This window comes from Lemur catta, chromosome 11 (assembly GCF_020740605.2).
Source record: "Lemur catta isolate mLemCat1 chromosome 11, mLemCat1.pri, whole genome shotgun sequence".
Lineage (NCBI taxonomy): Eukaryota > Metazoa > Chordata > Mammalia > Primates > Lemuridae > Lemur > Lemur catta.
In genome coordinates, this window is record NC_059138.1 from 51,747,855 (window position 1) to 51,764,062 (window position 16,208).

General features: G+C 36.5%; 1 protein-coding gene across 1 annotated transcript in view; it reads left to right on the forward strand.

Moving 5' to 3' along the window:
- The window catches only part of CDK14 (cyclin dependent kinase 14), a 522,742-nt gene that overhangs the window by 291,932 nt on the left and 214,602 nt on the right, over positions 1-16,208 (forward strand). The window contains exon 9 of the mRNA XM_045564652.1: positions 10,891-11,011. Within this exon, the coding sequence (XP_045420608.1) occupies positions 10,891-11,011 (121 nt within the window). The remainder of the gene's footprint in view (positions 1-10,890; positions 11,012-16,208) is intronic.

Below are 16,208 nucleotides of genomic sequence, written 5' to 3' on the forward strand. Positions count from 1 at the left end.
CTCTTCTTCTTCCCGAATGATTGTATCCCAGCAGTGCTACCTGGAATTCAGGCCCCACAAGTTCAAGTCTCGGGAAAGATTTCTCCTCTTGAGAAGCTGAAGCCCCTGGGAGGTCTAATTTCAGATCTTGAGGGCCACCTTCCATCCCCCAACAGGACTGGGGCCTCTGCCCCCTAGCCCCAGTAGACAGTCACAGCACTTAATATTTATACCAGAACATGGCCAACAGTCCAATATCAGTATTCTTGTGAAATTGGTCCTTTCCTTTGGAGGATGAAGAATAGCTCTCACCACACACACTTTCTTCAATACTCTGGGTTCCTGAAAGCTGCCGATGAAAAACTGGGGGAAGCATCGTTGTGCAGTCCCTGTGTTCCTTGAGACAGAAATCATCTTCCTCAAAGAAGCCATAGAGCCTCAGAAGCACAGCTCTGCCAAAGCATGCATCCAGTTTACATTAAACCCTTTCCTCCGTTTGAAACATCAAGATGCAGGTTAATTTCACAGCTTGCCCCAGAACAGTGGGGAGGGACTTGCTTTACATTCATATAATAGAATTTGCCATTAAGTTGATTTTCCTAGAACAAAGAAACAGCCTCAGAGGTAAATTCAGGTCTCTTCCTTCTGTAAAACTGAACAGCTGGAAGCTTTGAAATGAGTGTTTTTGTACTTCTGCCCATCAAGATTTTTAAAGAACTGTCTGGTCTGGGCATACTTCTTTGTATGCTCAAATTAACTTGTTGAGAGGCAGCTAAGGTGTCATGAGAATCAGAGAAGCCTGTTACTGCTATAGTTGAGATCTAAGCTGGAGTAATACGTCTTAAGTATTACAGTTCATAGCCTGGTATCCTAGTAAGCAGAGGAAAAACTGACCTCTTTCTGAATGTGCTTTAGACAGACTTCGTCTTGTCTAAGTTCTACATTTTACAGACCTAATGTTATATAGGGTCCCGAAGGGGTGGGAAGTGTGGTAAGCTATGTCTTTGCTCTTAGGGATCTTATATCTAGCGAAATAAACATAGAGATGAAAATATGAATAAAAAGAGGTGTATATGCCGATTGCTTAGTGAGCTAAACAGAGAACGAGATGTAATATAAAAGTTTAGAGAAGAGATTGATTAATTCTTTAGGTTTTATTTGTCTAAATTTTAAATATCGTATTAGATAAAATTTGAGAAAAATGGATTTGTCAGGAAACCGGCTCTATCACTTACATTAAATAACTAGTAGCTTGTATATTATTAATAATATCCTTCTGGTCTGTATGTTTGTATTTTTATTTAAAATATATGTGAACATCATCATGAAGGGGTTAAATTATTTTTTATATATTTTGAGGTTATTTCTTATGCTCCAAAATAGATCTTGACCTTTTATGTGATTCAACTTTACTAAAATTAGGTTTTTAAATGCTTTGAAATCCAGGGACAGGTTTTGTACTGAAGTGTTAAGGTGTAGAACAGGTGAAAGCAGAGGTGCTCTGGATGAGGTGGTTTGGGTCCTGCTGTGGTTTGAATGTGTCTCCTAGAATTCGTGTGTTGGAAATTTGGCCCCTGGTGTGGCAGTGTTGGGAGGTGGGGCTGTAAGAGGCGTTTAGGTTGTTAAGAGGAATTAATGACACTCTCACAGGACTGGGTTAATTCTCATGGGAGTCCGTGAGTTCTTGCTCTCAGAGGACTGGATTAGTTACCTAGAGAGTGGGTTATTATAAATCAAGGGCACCTCATGTTTTGCTCTTTTTTGTACGTGCCTCTCCACCATTTTATTACACAGCATGAGGCCCTAACCAGAAGCCAATCAGATGCAGCTGCCTGATCTTGGGCTTCCCAGGCTCCAGAACCATCAGCCAAAATAAATCTGTTTTCTTTACAAGTTACCCAGTCTCAGATATTCTTATATAGCAACAGATAGACTAAGACAGTTCTCCTACCCCATCGGCCAGGATAGTACATAATTGCCATCTGATGAGGGAACACTGTTTTAGAAGTTCATACTAGGTGGCTGTTCTTGCTATATATGTCAGTCCAACGATAGACTCACTGTGGGCCAGACACCATGCCAGGAACTGGGGATGCAAAGGCCAGTGGTTCTCCTTTCAGGGAAACTGCTCTTGTGCAGGGCAGGTGAGAGCTGATGTGAAAATGAATGGCTGTGCAAGTGCAGTGCTGAAGTAAATCAGAGGATAGAGGAAGGCTCATTACCTGGACTGGGGAGGGGAGGGCTTAGTGTGAATATAATTTTGAAGGACATGTAGGAGTTTATCTGCTGAGTAACTCATAACAGGATAAAGACCATTTTGTGCCAAGTAACTGACATAAAAAGAAATAATTATAGGCAATTTTATTGGTTGCTTACAGTTGGTTAGTATAGGGGAAGGAATGAAAGGAAACAAAGCTAGCATAATAGCAGGGGCTTTTATTTCTTGGAATTTGGACTTTGAGGGTAAAGCTCAGGGGATCCAGTTTTTTAGCAGAGGAGTGGCCTGATCAGATGGTGCTTTAGTTGACAGTAACAGCCAGTATGTATTGAGTGTTATTTTAGGCCAATTGCATGATCAAGCATTTTCCATGTATTATCTCATTTAATTCACACAAATATCCTATGAGTTACGAGTGGTTTTTTTGTATCAAGGTCTAGAAGGAAACAAAGGGCAACTAAAATGTGATGATTGAGGGGATTGTTTATGAAACTCTAGCAGGGTTACGGATGTGAAACCCCTTCAGGCTAACAAGAGTGTGGAGATGTTCCACTCCTCTCTGTGCAGGGTTAAGAAAGAAATTGATTCTGGAACCCCCTGAGCAAGAGCTGTACCCTTCCTGGGAGAATTTAGCCACTGCCGTTTCCTTGTCCAGCTGGAGCCAGAAGAATGAATATAATGACCTCATTTTTTTTCCTTCCCTCTGATCTTTGGTCAGCTTGCTTCCCATTGGCCAAACCCAACTTGAGGTCAGGGCACAGGGACTCTGCAATTATAGGGCCATTAAGGACACCCTCTGGGGAGCATAAAACAGAGTGAGAGTCAAGAATACATCAGGAGAGGCAAATGGAGAATGTCCAGCAGAGATACTATGTGCATTTTACAGATGAAGCCATTGAAACTCAGCCAGCTTAATTGATTTGCTCCAAATCACAAAACTTGTAGATGGTGGTCCTAACTGACCCCAAAGAGGAACGCTTATACACTACATGTAACTGTCTTTTCATCAGACTATGGAAATGGAATAGGCAGGCCAAATTTTGCAGCTAGGAGACCAGTTAGGAGCTCTTTCTAATGTTCAAGACTCAGAAGTCTAAGTCCTAAAGTGGCAGTGGCAGTGGGGACAGGAAGAAGGGAGTGGATTAAAAAATAGCAGAGGCAGACTGGATAGAACTTTGGCTCTTGATTTCCTTTATGTTTAAAAAGAAACGATTATATAAAAGACACAGACTCTCTTAGATCCTTTCCAGCATGAAAGCTCTGTGACGATTCTTCTCTGTAGTGATTGTGATATGTATTTATAATATATCTTAGACTTAATGTATTTTTGAAAATATTCCCAAAATGGTCTGTGTGTACCTCCTTTTGGAGATTTGAGGTGGTGACGTTTATCTACTATGTTAGCAATGCCCCACTCCAATTTCAGGACCACCAAGATTGTTACTAGATGTCACAAAACATGTTTAAAATCATCAAAATAAAGTAAACATGTATACATTTTTTAATAGATATTTGCTTCTTATTACCATGTATGGAATCCTATATTGAGTACAATGTTGAGATCCCGAAATATAACTTGACCTGTCCTCAAGTAGTATGACAAGAGGAAAGAAAACAGTAAAAGCAGGGCTGAAAAATAATTCAGAAAAATAGGGTGGCAACCATAAAATTTAAAAGTATTACAATAATTCAGTATGAACCAAAGCTTTTTTTCCTTGAATTGCCTCATTAATTTGCATGGGTTCAGAAGGGCACTTGCTGTTGTAAAAACATAAAAACCTCTTAGTTCAAGTTTGAAAGTAATTGCCTATTTTCATCTCATGGAATGTTTTAAAAATGCACTTTAGTCAGGACATTTCAGAAGAGCTTTTTCTTTCAGTGTTATTTATTACATCCCCTTAAGATTGGCTCTGACCACACCCTGGTTTGAGGTTTCTGAAAAAAATGAGCCCTCAGGATCTTGTGAGATAAATAGGCTTTTTCTGCCCCGGCCCCACCCCCCAGCGATTTCCATTTCCAGCTGTTCCTCTCCAAGTCATCACTGCCCTCTAGCTAACAGCTCCATTTCTGGGGCCACTACCTTCTGCCATTTCCCCTTCAAAATAAACCAACAAAGCGGGTAAGAACTGCTGTCATTTCAGCAGCCAGACCCTAATCGGAAGGTTCCTGAGCGTTTCTCTTCAGTTCTTTCTTATTGGCATACTCTTTTCCACATAGCCTTTTTGTCTGATGGTTCTGAGGCTCTCTAGGCAATGTCATTCTCTCTAGTTTGCTCATATTTTTGGAACCTCCTTCCTGGGAACCAGCTTGTGATTTCTCTTCACTTCCCCTCTCTCCCCTGCCTCCCTTCCCCAAGCCCCATCCCTGTCGTCTCTCCCACCAGCCTAACTAGTCACCATTCTGGACTTTGGACCTGTGAGGTCTAGGCCACCACCCAGCTAGAGCCCCGTATGTGCCGGGCAGCATGTTCCTAGGTGCCCAGTCTTCAGTCTTCTGGGGAGACGGTTACAGCACCTGCGTTCTCCTGGCACGGCCATTTACGTGACCTGCGGTAAATTAGTTTCTCCGGGCGTTCTTTTTCTGTTTGTTAAATTTGGGATATTAATAATCATACTACATTCTAGGTTGTTATAACCATTAAGTGATATAATATATTTTAAACTTTGAGAGTAACCAACAGGTTGTAACTGCTCGATAAATTCTCATCAGTTTTTCCTCTGTGTTATAAACACTAGCCTATCTACTGATTTTCATGGTTTTGTATTATCTGTAATAAGACCAACTAATGACATTGCCCCTTCCCTCTTGCTTTTGAAAAAAAATTTAGGTGGTTTAGGAAGGAAATTGGAAGGATTTTTCTCATAAGCCTCTCATAGAAATGCTCATTCTAATTTCTTCTTTTAAAAGCTTAAGAAATTAATATACTAATATGCATATGTTGTCATTTCAGATATTATATGTATAATAGATTTCATCTTTATAGATTTTCTTCTTTCCTGTCAAGTGCAAAGCATACCTGTGGCATAAAATCAAAATTACTCTTACTTATTTGACCTAATTATGGTTGTGATTATTTCAATAAATATTTTCTTTTTAACACATGCAAGTGCATATTCATAATATTTTGGGTATATATTAATAAATATTTACAAGCAAATGCCTTAAAAGTTCTGAGTATTATGTCTTGATTTAAAACTTAGAGTCTCCTGATGAATTTAGTATGTTTTACCTTTAATTTTTTAAAATTGGCAACAAATCAGCAAGGATAGGGAAATTCATCCAAATTGCCGATTTAGTCGGGTTATGAAATTCATTTTCTATATTGTGTTGTCATCTAGCACTGGAATAATAACTTCAAATTTCATTAACTGAGAAGCAGAAACTAGAAAATGAAATGTAAACCAGTGAACTGTGAAAGTGATGATATATTCACATATACTCTATGGAAAATGATTTTGCATTCTCTGCTAATGCAGATGTGATGGGATGGGATCATTGAGGCGGAATTACTTACTTAAAGGGCTCTTTAAGAAAGTGAACATATATGCTCTTCATACATTTCATGAACAGGATTTTTACTAGTATCTTCTTAGGATCGCTGAGTGTTAGTACTTGAATGAACCTTAAAGTTAACTTAGTCTGGCCCCAGAGGTCAGCAAACTTTTTTTTACAGGACCAGATACTAAATATTGTAGCCTTATGGGTCATATGGTCTCTGTCAACTATTCAGCTCAGCTGTTTAGTGCAAAAGCAGCTCTAGGCACTATGTGAATGAATGGGTGTAGCTGTTTTCCAACAAAATTCAACTGCAAGGATGGGTGGCCAGCTATCAGGCCATCATTTGCTGACTCCAGATCTCAGCCCCTCACTGTACACATAGCGAAACCAAGGCTAGAAAGCTTTAGCAACTTAATCAAGGATCCACAACTAAGTAAGTTGTGCTAAAACCACTATCAGGCATTTAGTTGTGCCATATCACAAGTCTTCTAGTACGCAGGCTAATGTTCTAACAACAAAAGCATGTTTCTCATATGGTAATCACCCAAAGAATTCTGACTAATTGGTCTTACCGCATCTCTTAATTTCACTTAAAGCTGAGTTTTTGGGAAAAGTATATTGTTTTTATCTTCTGTACAAAAATAGAAAAATATAAAATTAAAAAATTTCTTTATTGTATATGAAAGTTAATTATTTGAGTTTTTTTCTTTTTTGGAATGCCTATATTAACATGTTATCATTTCTGTATTTAAAAATGAAGATGTAAAAAAATCAGTGCCCTTTAGGATAGGTAAAATTAGGCATAATTTATTGAGCTTAAAAATGCAAAAATACTAAAATCAGAGCAAAATAAAATATTGCCTTAATATGTTTTGATATTTTATGAACTTAATTTCATTTTATTAGAATTTATGTTCAAAAATTACTTTTATTCAGCAGAAAGACTGGCAAATGCTAAACATTTTTTAAGGGATTTTGGTAACCTATAAAGAGTAGCTCCATTTTAAGTAGAAGTCTGGACAGAAACCAAAATAAAGATGTTATATTCAAAAGAAATAAAAGGATACTATAATGGTAATCTTGAAACTATTTTTCCACTTTAAACAGCACCTTATGATGTTAAATGTATTTTAAAAAAATAACCATAACCTGTCCTCAAGATACTGGATTTCCTGGAAAAGATACCCTTCCCCTTATGGCAGATGAGAGGGAGGGAATTAGAGGGTGTCCCCCTTTCATAGTGATTATATGGGAAGATTGGACATTGGAGTATTTTATTGTTGTTCACATTGAGGAATGTTCCAATTAAGCTATAATTTTCAATAATATTAATTGCAATAGGTGTAGATTATTTATTGTCTAGAAAATAATTTGAAATTGGTACTATCGTGCCATGGATAGACTTAAAGCCAGTATAATAGTCTAGCAAGGGATGGTGATGAGAACCTAAGGAGGAGGAAGATCTGCCAGTTCCTTGTCAATTTCTTAGTCAAAGCAATGAAATGGGAATTATCATTTCTGACCCCTTATCCAATCTATGTACAGCTAAAAGAACTTTGGCTGTTTTGGGAACCTAAACCCTAATACAGTGCACTTGCTCCTGGACTCTCATGGTGTGTATTCCCCGTATGAATTCGGTTTGGGTTATATCGAGTGCCTATAGAACATCCTAGTGCATATATCTAGTGGGGAATTGACTAGAACTAGGTCTGAAGCCACAGACAGGTATGATCTAGAGATAAATTCTTGGGAAAAATCACCTATGGATGACAGTTAAAAACATGATATAAGCCACTGTGACCTATGGAGCGTGTATATTTGAGAAAGCACTGGTTTGAGCATATAGTCCTAGACAAAACCAGCATTTAAGGGTTAAATAGGGAAGGGGCCCAGAAGATGACCAAGTCATTCCTGGTTAGCTAGTCTATATCTGAGAAGTAAAAGGAGAAAAATTAAAAGAAGGAGAGTAGTCAGCAGAGTCTAATGCAGCAGAGAGAGCTATTGAGATAAGTCCTGAAGAGTCTCCATTGTTCGATGCTTAATGGCTGGTCTGCTTAGGGAAGTGTCAGAAGCACTGTCCTGTGATTTATTTTGTGTCCATGGCAGAGTATAGGACCAGGCTCAGGGTGGCAGCAGATGTTATCTATAGGATAGCCATCTTCTAGAGATATGAAAAGGAATTCTTTTATTGGTTAGAGGTTAGCTATGAAGCTTAACTCCTGGAAATCCAAGATTCTGCTATGCTAGTATAAGGCCAGCCCCACTTTGAATCATTGCCAATAGGGCTTGAATAGTAGGATTATCCCCTCTCCTCTAGAGTCTTTCATTATTTAGAAATGACAACACCTTGAGTTGGATGCACTGAATTGTTATGCAAGCCATTTTAGGTGCCCATAGGAACTTGCGTCCCTTCATGGCACACACTCAGCTAAAACAGCAACATGCAAATAACGTGTACTCGTCCGGTTAACATTTCACTTTGCTTTTTGACTTTAATTCAAACTAAACTTCAATATAAGAAGTTTTGATAATAACCCATGAACTTAATCTTTTTTAAAAGGTAGTGTAGCTCTCTTCGTGTGGTGTAACCATAGCAACTGACAAGGAACAGAGAAAGAAAGCTTTCACACATGCTGTGCTAATTAATCCTGTCCTACAGTTTTCCTTCAGCTGGAGGATGCAGTTTAATAAATTTTGCATGAGTAAGCATGTTTGGATGCATGAACTGTATGAACACATGGCAATATCTTTATCAAAAATATTTGGAAAAAATGTAGGTATATATTTATGCTTCAAGATCTTTCTTTTTTTAAATTTTTTTTTTTGAGTCCTTGTTTTAATAATTTGCTCCCTCCCTGAAAAGTTTTGGGATTTCTTTATGTTATTTACCAAACAGAAACATTTTTAGAGTGAAAACCTTTTGTTCATCAATATACAGGACACTTCCCAGAAGAAACTGTTTTAATTGACTAACTGTATTAAAGTATGATGCATCAAGTGCTGCAGAATAATGTTAACACATGTTTAAGATACATTAAGAAGAATGTATCTTAATGTAATAACATTCTTCATTCTATATGACACATTTATATGCAAATGATTTTAAGAAAGTCGGTCTTAAGGCTTTGAAAAGTTAGATATTGAAAACTTATTTTCACTGTGGTTTTGGGAAGTTATATGGGCCATCTGAATGAAGTTGGGGCAGTCTTTGCTCTTAAACATGTGGAAAGAGAATAATGTAGGTAAAGAGCTTTTTCTACTTATATCTTCCACAAATATTTAACCAGTTTAACAACCTTATATTCAGAGTGAGTAGAATTAAGCAGACGTTATGTATAGTTATTTTGATTTATACTGTTTCTAGGTTATTTCAAGGTCTTGTTCTTCCTTTACAACTGGGGATATCACAGTTCTTTATAACAAATTTTTATAGGCAGGTCTGAGCTGTCAGAGAAAATCTCAGATTTTTTCATTCTCCCATCTCCCTGGCCTAGCTTTCTGACAATAGGGCCTGGGGAAAACCAAGGGAATCAAGCCTGAATGTTTTTATCATCCCACTTGACTTGACAACAGCATATGGAAGGAGTCAGAACCTATTTCAGGGCTTATGATTAGCTCTTTGGTCTCTGTATGGAAGCATCGTCATCTGAGGAACCAAATCTTTTGATGGGATTACCAAATTCTGGGCACACTATCATCCTAATTGTCCTATCTATTGTTCAGTTTTGCCTGAATTGAGGTAGGATAAACCTTGCAGAGAAAAGAAGAGGCTATTATGGAAATCTGTTATCAAAAATAGTTACTCCATTCACATGCAGAAAAATTGGGGACTATGAATGTGTAAGTATGGTAGTATGTTTGTGTGTGTATTATCTGTAAAATTTAATATGGAGAACTTACAAATGTCAACCAATTTATAATATACCATTGCATTATTATAAAAACTGCATTGTAGAAAAAAATTGAGTGACTGTTACCATAGCTGAATTAATTAGAAATTTTTTGTCCGATCAGCTGTCCTATTAATTTTAAAACTTACATATAGTACAGAAAATGAAATGCATGTTAATAAACAAGAAAAAGTTATCCAAGTACTACATAAAAATTTTAAATAATCAGAACATTAAAATGATTATGTTATGGTAGTTTCACTGTAAAAATGTTTTATGCACATTAAGCATCAAAGTGGTAAATAACGCTTTACACTTGTCACTAATGAACGTAGCCAGATAGAAAGCTATCACATAGGGGGTTCTTTTTCTTTTAGGAAAATGACATCTGTAAATTTTTGTGATTTTTCTAAAAAAATGATACATTTATTGCACAAAACTTGGAAAAAATCAGAAAAATGTTCTAAACGAAAAAAATTGGGTAATCCCATATTCAAGTACGTTTTCTGCCAGTCATTTTTCTATGCATGTGTATTTATGGTTATGAGGTCAAACTGCATATACTTTTCACTTAACATACTATTGTGACCATTTTCTCAGTTTTTAAAATTTCTTAGAAGAGATTTTAACTTATTATATACTATTTCATCATCTGGATTACCAGATTTATTTGACTATTCCTTTATAATTATTTAGATAGATGGTTTTCAAATGAGCTTCTCCAATGAGCATTTCCTAAAGAGTGTTTGACAGAATACTGAAATCATAAGTTTTAGGAAAACCCTTTGAGAAAAGTGTCACATGCTCGTCTTGCACATTCACAATGCACATGATAAAAATTAAGGGCACTGAGAAGTCTTACAATTTGGAGACTGTTTAACATTCTAAATCCATTTTTTCTCGAAGTTATTTGACCAAGAAGCCCTTTCTCATAAAACATACAATTACAACTCTCAAAACTAGAGTTTCTGGAAACATACTTTGGAAAATCCAAGAGATTTCTAAGTTTCCATGTTTTGTATCTAATAGTTTATGAATCATTTGTTTACTCTGCTGACATTTTCATAGACTCATGATACTAGTGCTTTATTAGGAAAAATAAATGATTTAATGGTTATTGGCATGTATTCAAAACAGAGAGACCACAATATGCTTTCCCCAACCTTTCTATTAACCTTGATACTGCATTTGTGATTCTGCATTACAGTACCGTGTTTGACCTTTTTAAATTGTGAACTTTCCAATTCAAATTCCCTTGTCCTATTAATGCCCGTTAAACTTCTTTATGTTTCGTGTAACCCACAGGTCTTGCAAGAGCAAAATCCGTCCCTAGCCACACATACTCCAATGAAGTGGTTACCTTGTGGTACAGACCTCCAGATGTCCTCCTAGGCTCAACAGAATACTCCACCTGCCTTGACATGTGGTGAGAAATGGAAGCTTCATTCTAGCTAATCTATCTGTAGTGCTTGGTCTGGGTCAAGCCTAGACAAATATCCTAACAGTTTGAATGAAGATTAATGGTGCAGGGTGTTTGCCTGTGTGTGGCAATACCGCTGGATTTTTTAAAACATGATTGGGAATGTTCCCTAATCAGAGTGTCCCTTGCAGATGGTGTCTAGTAATGGTTCTTGATGGACAGGGGCAGAGACATTTATCTAACTGTCAGTACTATGATTTTTCTCCCTAAGGGTCTTAATTTGTGGCTTTATTTTATAACAAGGAAGTATGTATCTCCAAACAGCAGTAGAGTTGGCAGTAGCAGGGAGCATGTTTAAATTCATGGCAAAGCTCAGATAAGTGATCTAAAAATTTGGTGTAATTGTTGGGCATTCAATTGGTTCACAGTATCCCTGAAAACTATTGATACCAGTTATCCAAAATGAAATAAAATGATTACTTTTTAAAAATATTATAAATGTAGTTTCACTAGAGTCTTAGGTGTAACACAATGGTTTAGCAAAGCTTAAAAATCTATTTTATGAGGTTCAATGACCAGAAAGATGTAATGCATAATTATTATTAATGGTAAACTATGCTGAGTTATGTGATCTAAATCAAATAATCAAATAAGTGAATCTTATTTTAGTGACTGTTGAACATGTCTTTTATTAATAGAAAAATCTCTTTTTTAGATTCACAGTTGTGTTTGAAGTGAAACAATGCACATAGCACATGACTATTTTATAACAGGAATCATCTTCCCTAAATGATTATGATCTCAGATATAGAATTCAGCTACTTGTTCATATAATATTTATGACCTCAGTAAAACTTCATCATATATTGCTTATCTTACTGTTGGTGTATACTTAAGTCACTGTTCTACCCCAGTAATCTTCGCTTTTTGTAAATTAGGCTGTGATAAGGCCTGGCTTCTTCCCTGATGTTTTTGACCCAAAAACTATATGGTGAAAAAACAATAAAGTTTCTTACAATGAAGGGCACAGTGTAAACTTTCTTAATTTAGGTTCCAGCAACCCCCCTAGGAATAGGATTTTAGAATTTTTAAAGTCACTGAAAATATATGTTTTGTGTATATGACAATATATTTATTTTTATGGGGTGTATATCTGTAGCTTTCATTAGAGCTACAGAAGAATCTAGATTATCAGACAGCATAAGATCTGTTCTCATAAATTTTGTAGTATCTTATAATAAATCTAATACCATTTTAATGATATTCTAAACACTGAGAGAATAAAGATGTTCATCTATCATTGAGTAGCTGAGCTAATCCATTTTTTAAATCACACTTCCTAGCTTTTTTCTTTTCTTTTTCTTTTTTTTGGAGGGGAGAGATGGTTGTTTACACAGTTAGATTTTTTCCCCAAGGCTAGGCAGGAGCTTGGACAAAATAGGTATTTGAAGAATTAGTTGTAATGGAGAAAAAGGTTGAAAATAAAGGCCAAGGAATGCATCAGGATATCAGTTACTGACTTTCTCATTCCTTTCCCGCTTCCTGCCTTGTAATTGAGAGTTGGCTATGCAAATAATCATTACTTAATATTTTTGAGTTAGGGAATATTTTTCTCTGTTTTCTGAGTATGGAAATTCTAGGTTGTCTTTCAGTGAGGTCAGTTAAGGACTCTGCTAATAAACCATAGTTTGAAAACATTTGTGGCTTGGAGCCAGTTTTGTCTTAGTTGCCTGGCAGTTCAGTTCAGTTAAGGCTGTACCCTGAGAATCAGGAGAAGCTGTTTTTTATATACTAGTGGCTAATTTTTCCCAGACCTTTAAAAGTGCTCTTTCAAATACTGTACAAAGAACCATATGGACTGTGACTTGCTAACATGTCTGTTTCTAAGGTGTAGCACAATATTTGATTTCTAGTCTGTGCCTCTTTCCCTCCCTGTGTGTGTGTGTGTGTGTGTGTGTGTGTGTGTGTGTGTGTTCATTCTCTCCAGGAAGACGGCTTCAGCACTTTCTGCCAATTTGCTTTGAACAGAGACATAATGGAAGCATAAGAAGGCTGATATTTAAGTGGAAGGGAGGAAAACTGATAGAAAATAGTAGACCCCAAATGCCCTTTTGTCTACATGCCAAGATTATTCATTGCCAAAAACAAATCGCAAATGTGTTATGTCTGAGCAGCTTCCCGTGCTTACGGGCTCTTCACTTCTAAGCCCTAAAATCTAAGTTATGTCTATGCTATGCCTGTCATTCTGAATCTGATTTCATTCCAAGTCATTTTCTAAAAGCTATTTTGTTATTATCCTATAAGTCAGGTAAAATGTATGTGTTTTTCCAGTTAGAGAGAAGTGCACAGGCACTGATTTCTGTATAATCAATGACATCGATGCTGGGTATTCAGAGACCTACAAATGGGACTGTAATTGAGTCATGGCTCAGCTGCACCAAAGAGAAGTGCAAATATTACCCCATGGACAATAGCAGGGAGGCAGGTGGCAGTAGTTTCAGGCTATTTTTACAGTTCATTTACCATCTTGGGGCAATAGAGTAGTAACTAAAAACTAACGATCCCTACACAGTGTTACATTTTCCAGTTTTCTGTTTAAATAGCCACAGGCAATAAAAATATTAATGAGGACACATTTGCATTAACAGTGTCAGCACGTGATGGAAATCAGAGCTGGCCGTGTTATGATTTACTCCTCCAGGTCTCCGGCACTGTGACAGTGAGTGAATACCCTGCACTGTTTGAGAACTCCTCAAGACAGACAGTGTTTGATACCTTTGTCTCCCCCCATGAAGGAGGTATTAAGCAGAAGAATCAAATTGAAAATTGCCTCTGTATAACTTCTCTTAATTTTTGGATTTTATAACTTTTTAACTCAAGGCATAGGAAATCATTGCTAAGCTTCTAAACGAAAAAAGCTTACCAAGCTCTAAAAACCACATTGAGAGAAGTGCACATGTAAACAGCAGCTTATCTGTGTTGTTCTTCCCTTGCCAGGGAGCTCTGCTCTAGCTGTTGAGGTCATTGCTTGAAATAAGCTTTATATTCCTTTATAGACGCTCATAAATATGTTTAGGGCTGCATTTGTTTTTTAAGTAGAAAAGCAGAAGGTCACTTGGGATTGATTTTTAATACAGGGTGACTAAGTTACCTGTAGCTAATAAAGGATTATTTCATCAAGATCGCAGTGCTTTTGGAGGGCCAAAATATTAACATATAGTAGCACTACGCTAAGGTATCAACTACAGTGCTCCCCAGCACAGTATATGAAGAATGATAGTATGTCAGTCTCTTCCTTTCATCATCTTTTTAAAAGCTAATTAACATATTAACTATGCTTGTCAAAATGTGGGGCAAATCATTTATAAATAAGCCTGTCAAATGTAATGAGATTGCATATTAAATCATCCGTTTCTCTATTACATCTCTGATTTAAGATTAAAATTAATTTAGTTAACATTATAGCAGCTGGGTGGTTAGAAAAAAATTTCCATACCATTTTTGATGTATGGAAAAATGTCTGCATCAAAGTTGATTTTGCATATATTAGGAGAGAAATTGCCTGTTTATTAAGTATTACAAGGCCATTTAGCATTGCTTTTATTAAATAAGCTTAATTACCATATGTACTGGCAATATGTAAAGTTCTGCCATCATCTTTAATGTTCTCTCTTGAACCAAGGAAATTTATGTAATAAAATAAGGTTTTCCTAGAATTCAGATTTATTTACTAGTGTTTAAAGAGACAGAATCATAAATGAAACCTACTACAGCCCCTACCCTGAAAATAGTTATTCTATATGAGGTCCTATGGTTTAATCTGAGACTTGAATAATAATGATAGTAACAATAATAGGTACTTTTATGGAACACAAACTATATTCTAAGCCCTGTTAATGCATTTTAGTTACTTGCCTATGGAACCTTGACACCATGAAAGAAACAAAAAACTCAGAGAGTCTAAATAATATTATAGTTAAGGTCATACAGTTATTGAATAGAGCCAACATTCAAACTCAAGGATAACCCACTCAAAGCCCTTTCTCTTTACAACATGTTACATAATCTCTTAAAATGATTTATAAGAAACTGGTCTTTATTTTACTACCAAAGTGACTCAAAAGCACAAATACAGTAAAATTCCTATTTTATAATTGAGGTTATACTGTGAGTCTTAGGTCCTTTGCATAGTTCATATATAGTGGGTGGCTTTCGCTCTTAGCCAACAGCCTGTGGATGGCCTCTTCTGGCATCAGTGTTCTAACGGATTCTACTATATAGTTTTGTTCAAGGAGGAGTTTTTAAAAAATTAACTAAGACATGAATCACTGGATTGAATAGATTTCCATGGGACTAGTATCTGTGCTGACATATATTTTTCCAATTTCTAGTCATTACTCATTTACCACTTCTGCTAAAATGGATGAGTCCATTTAAAAGGAATGGCAATAAAAATGAGAATTTCAGTTCATGAGCTGCATCAAGTCATCTGTCTGTCAGTACTATTTGCACATTTTCTAATTAATCAGGTCATAAGACCAAGGAGGATATGAATTAGTTACTGTTAAATGTAACAACTCTTTAAGAGCTCTTGAAAGTTGCTCAAATAGTGCATGATCCAAGGGACTTGGTGTAGCCACTGACAGTGCAACGGAACATAACAAAAGAACCAGGGACGGTCAGGAAGGCATCCGGGCGATTGGAAGCTGAGCTCATGGTGGCAGCCCACTCCCACTACTGAAGTCCTTTAAAATTAGAATGACCATATAGTTTATCATCATATCAGGACACCTTTGAGAGTTACTAATAATTCTGCCAGGATAATAGGTGTACAAGAGAGATATAACAGTGACATGTGGTCACCTTTCTCATGATGCACTAGAGCAATAATTTGCTAAATACTACTAGTCAAAAGAGACTTAATACATTTTGAGTGTTTAATTTACACCTAAGGACTGCTAACTACAAACTCAAAGTCCTTGCAAAAAATTTATGTTACGTTGCCTAATCATGAATTATTTCCATAAGCACAATTCTGCAATATTAGATTATTATGGCATTATAGAGTGGCTACCAAAGTGCTGAATTTAGTGATGGCTTTGAGATGCTGAAAGGAAGCAGTTCTATTTTTCTATCAAAAGTCTAGTGTTGTTATGGTTTTTACACCCCATTGTTGTTTATCAGTGTGTATGTTTGTGAGAGA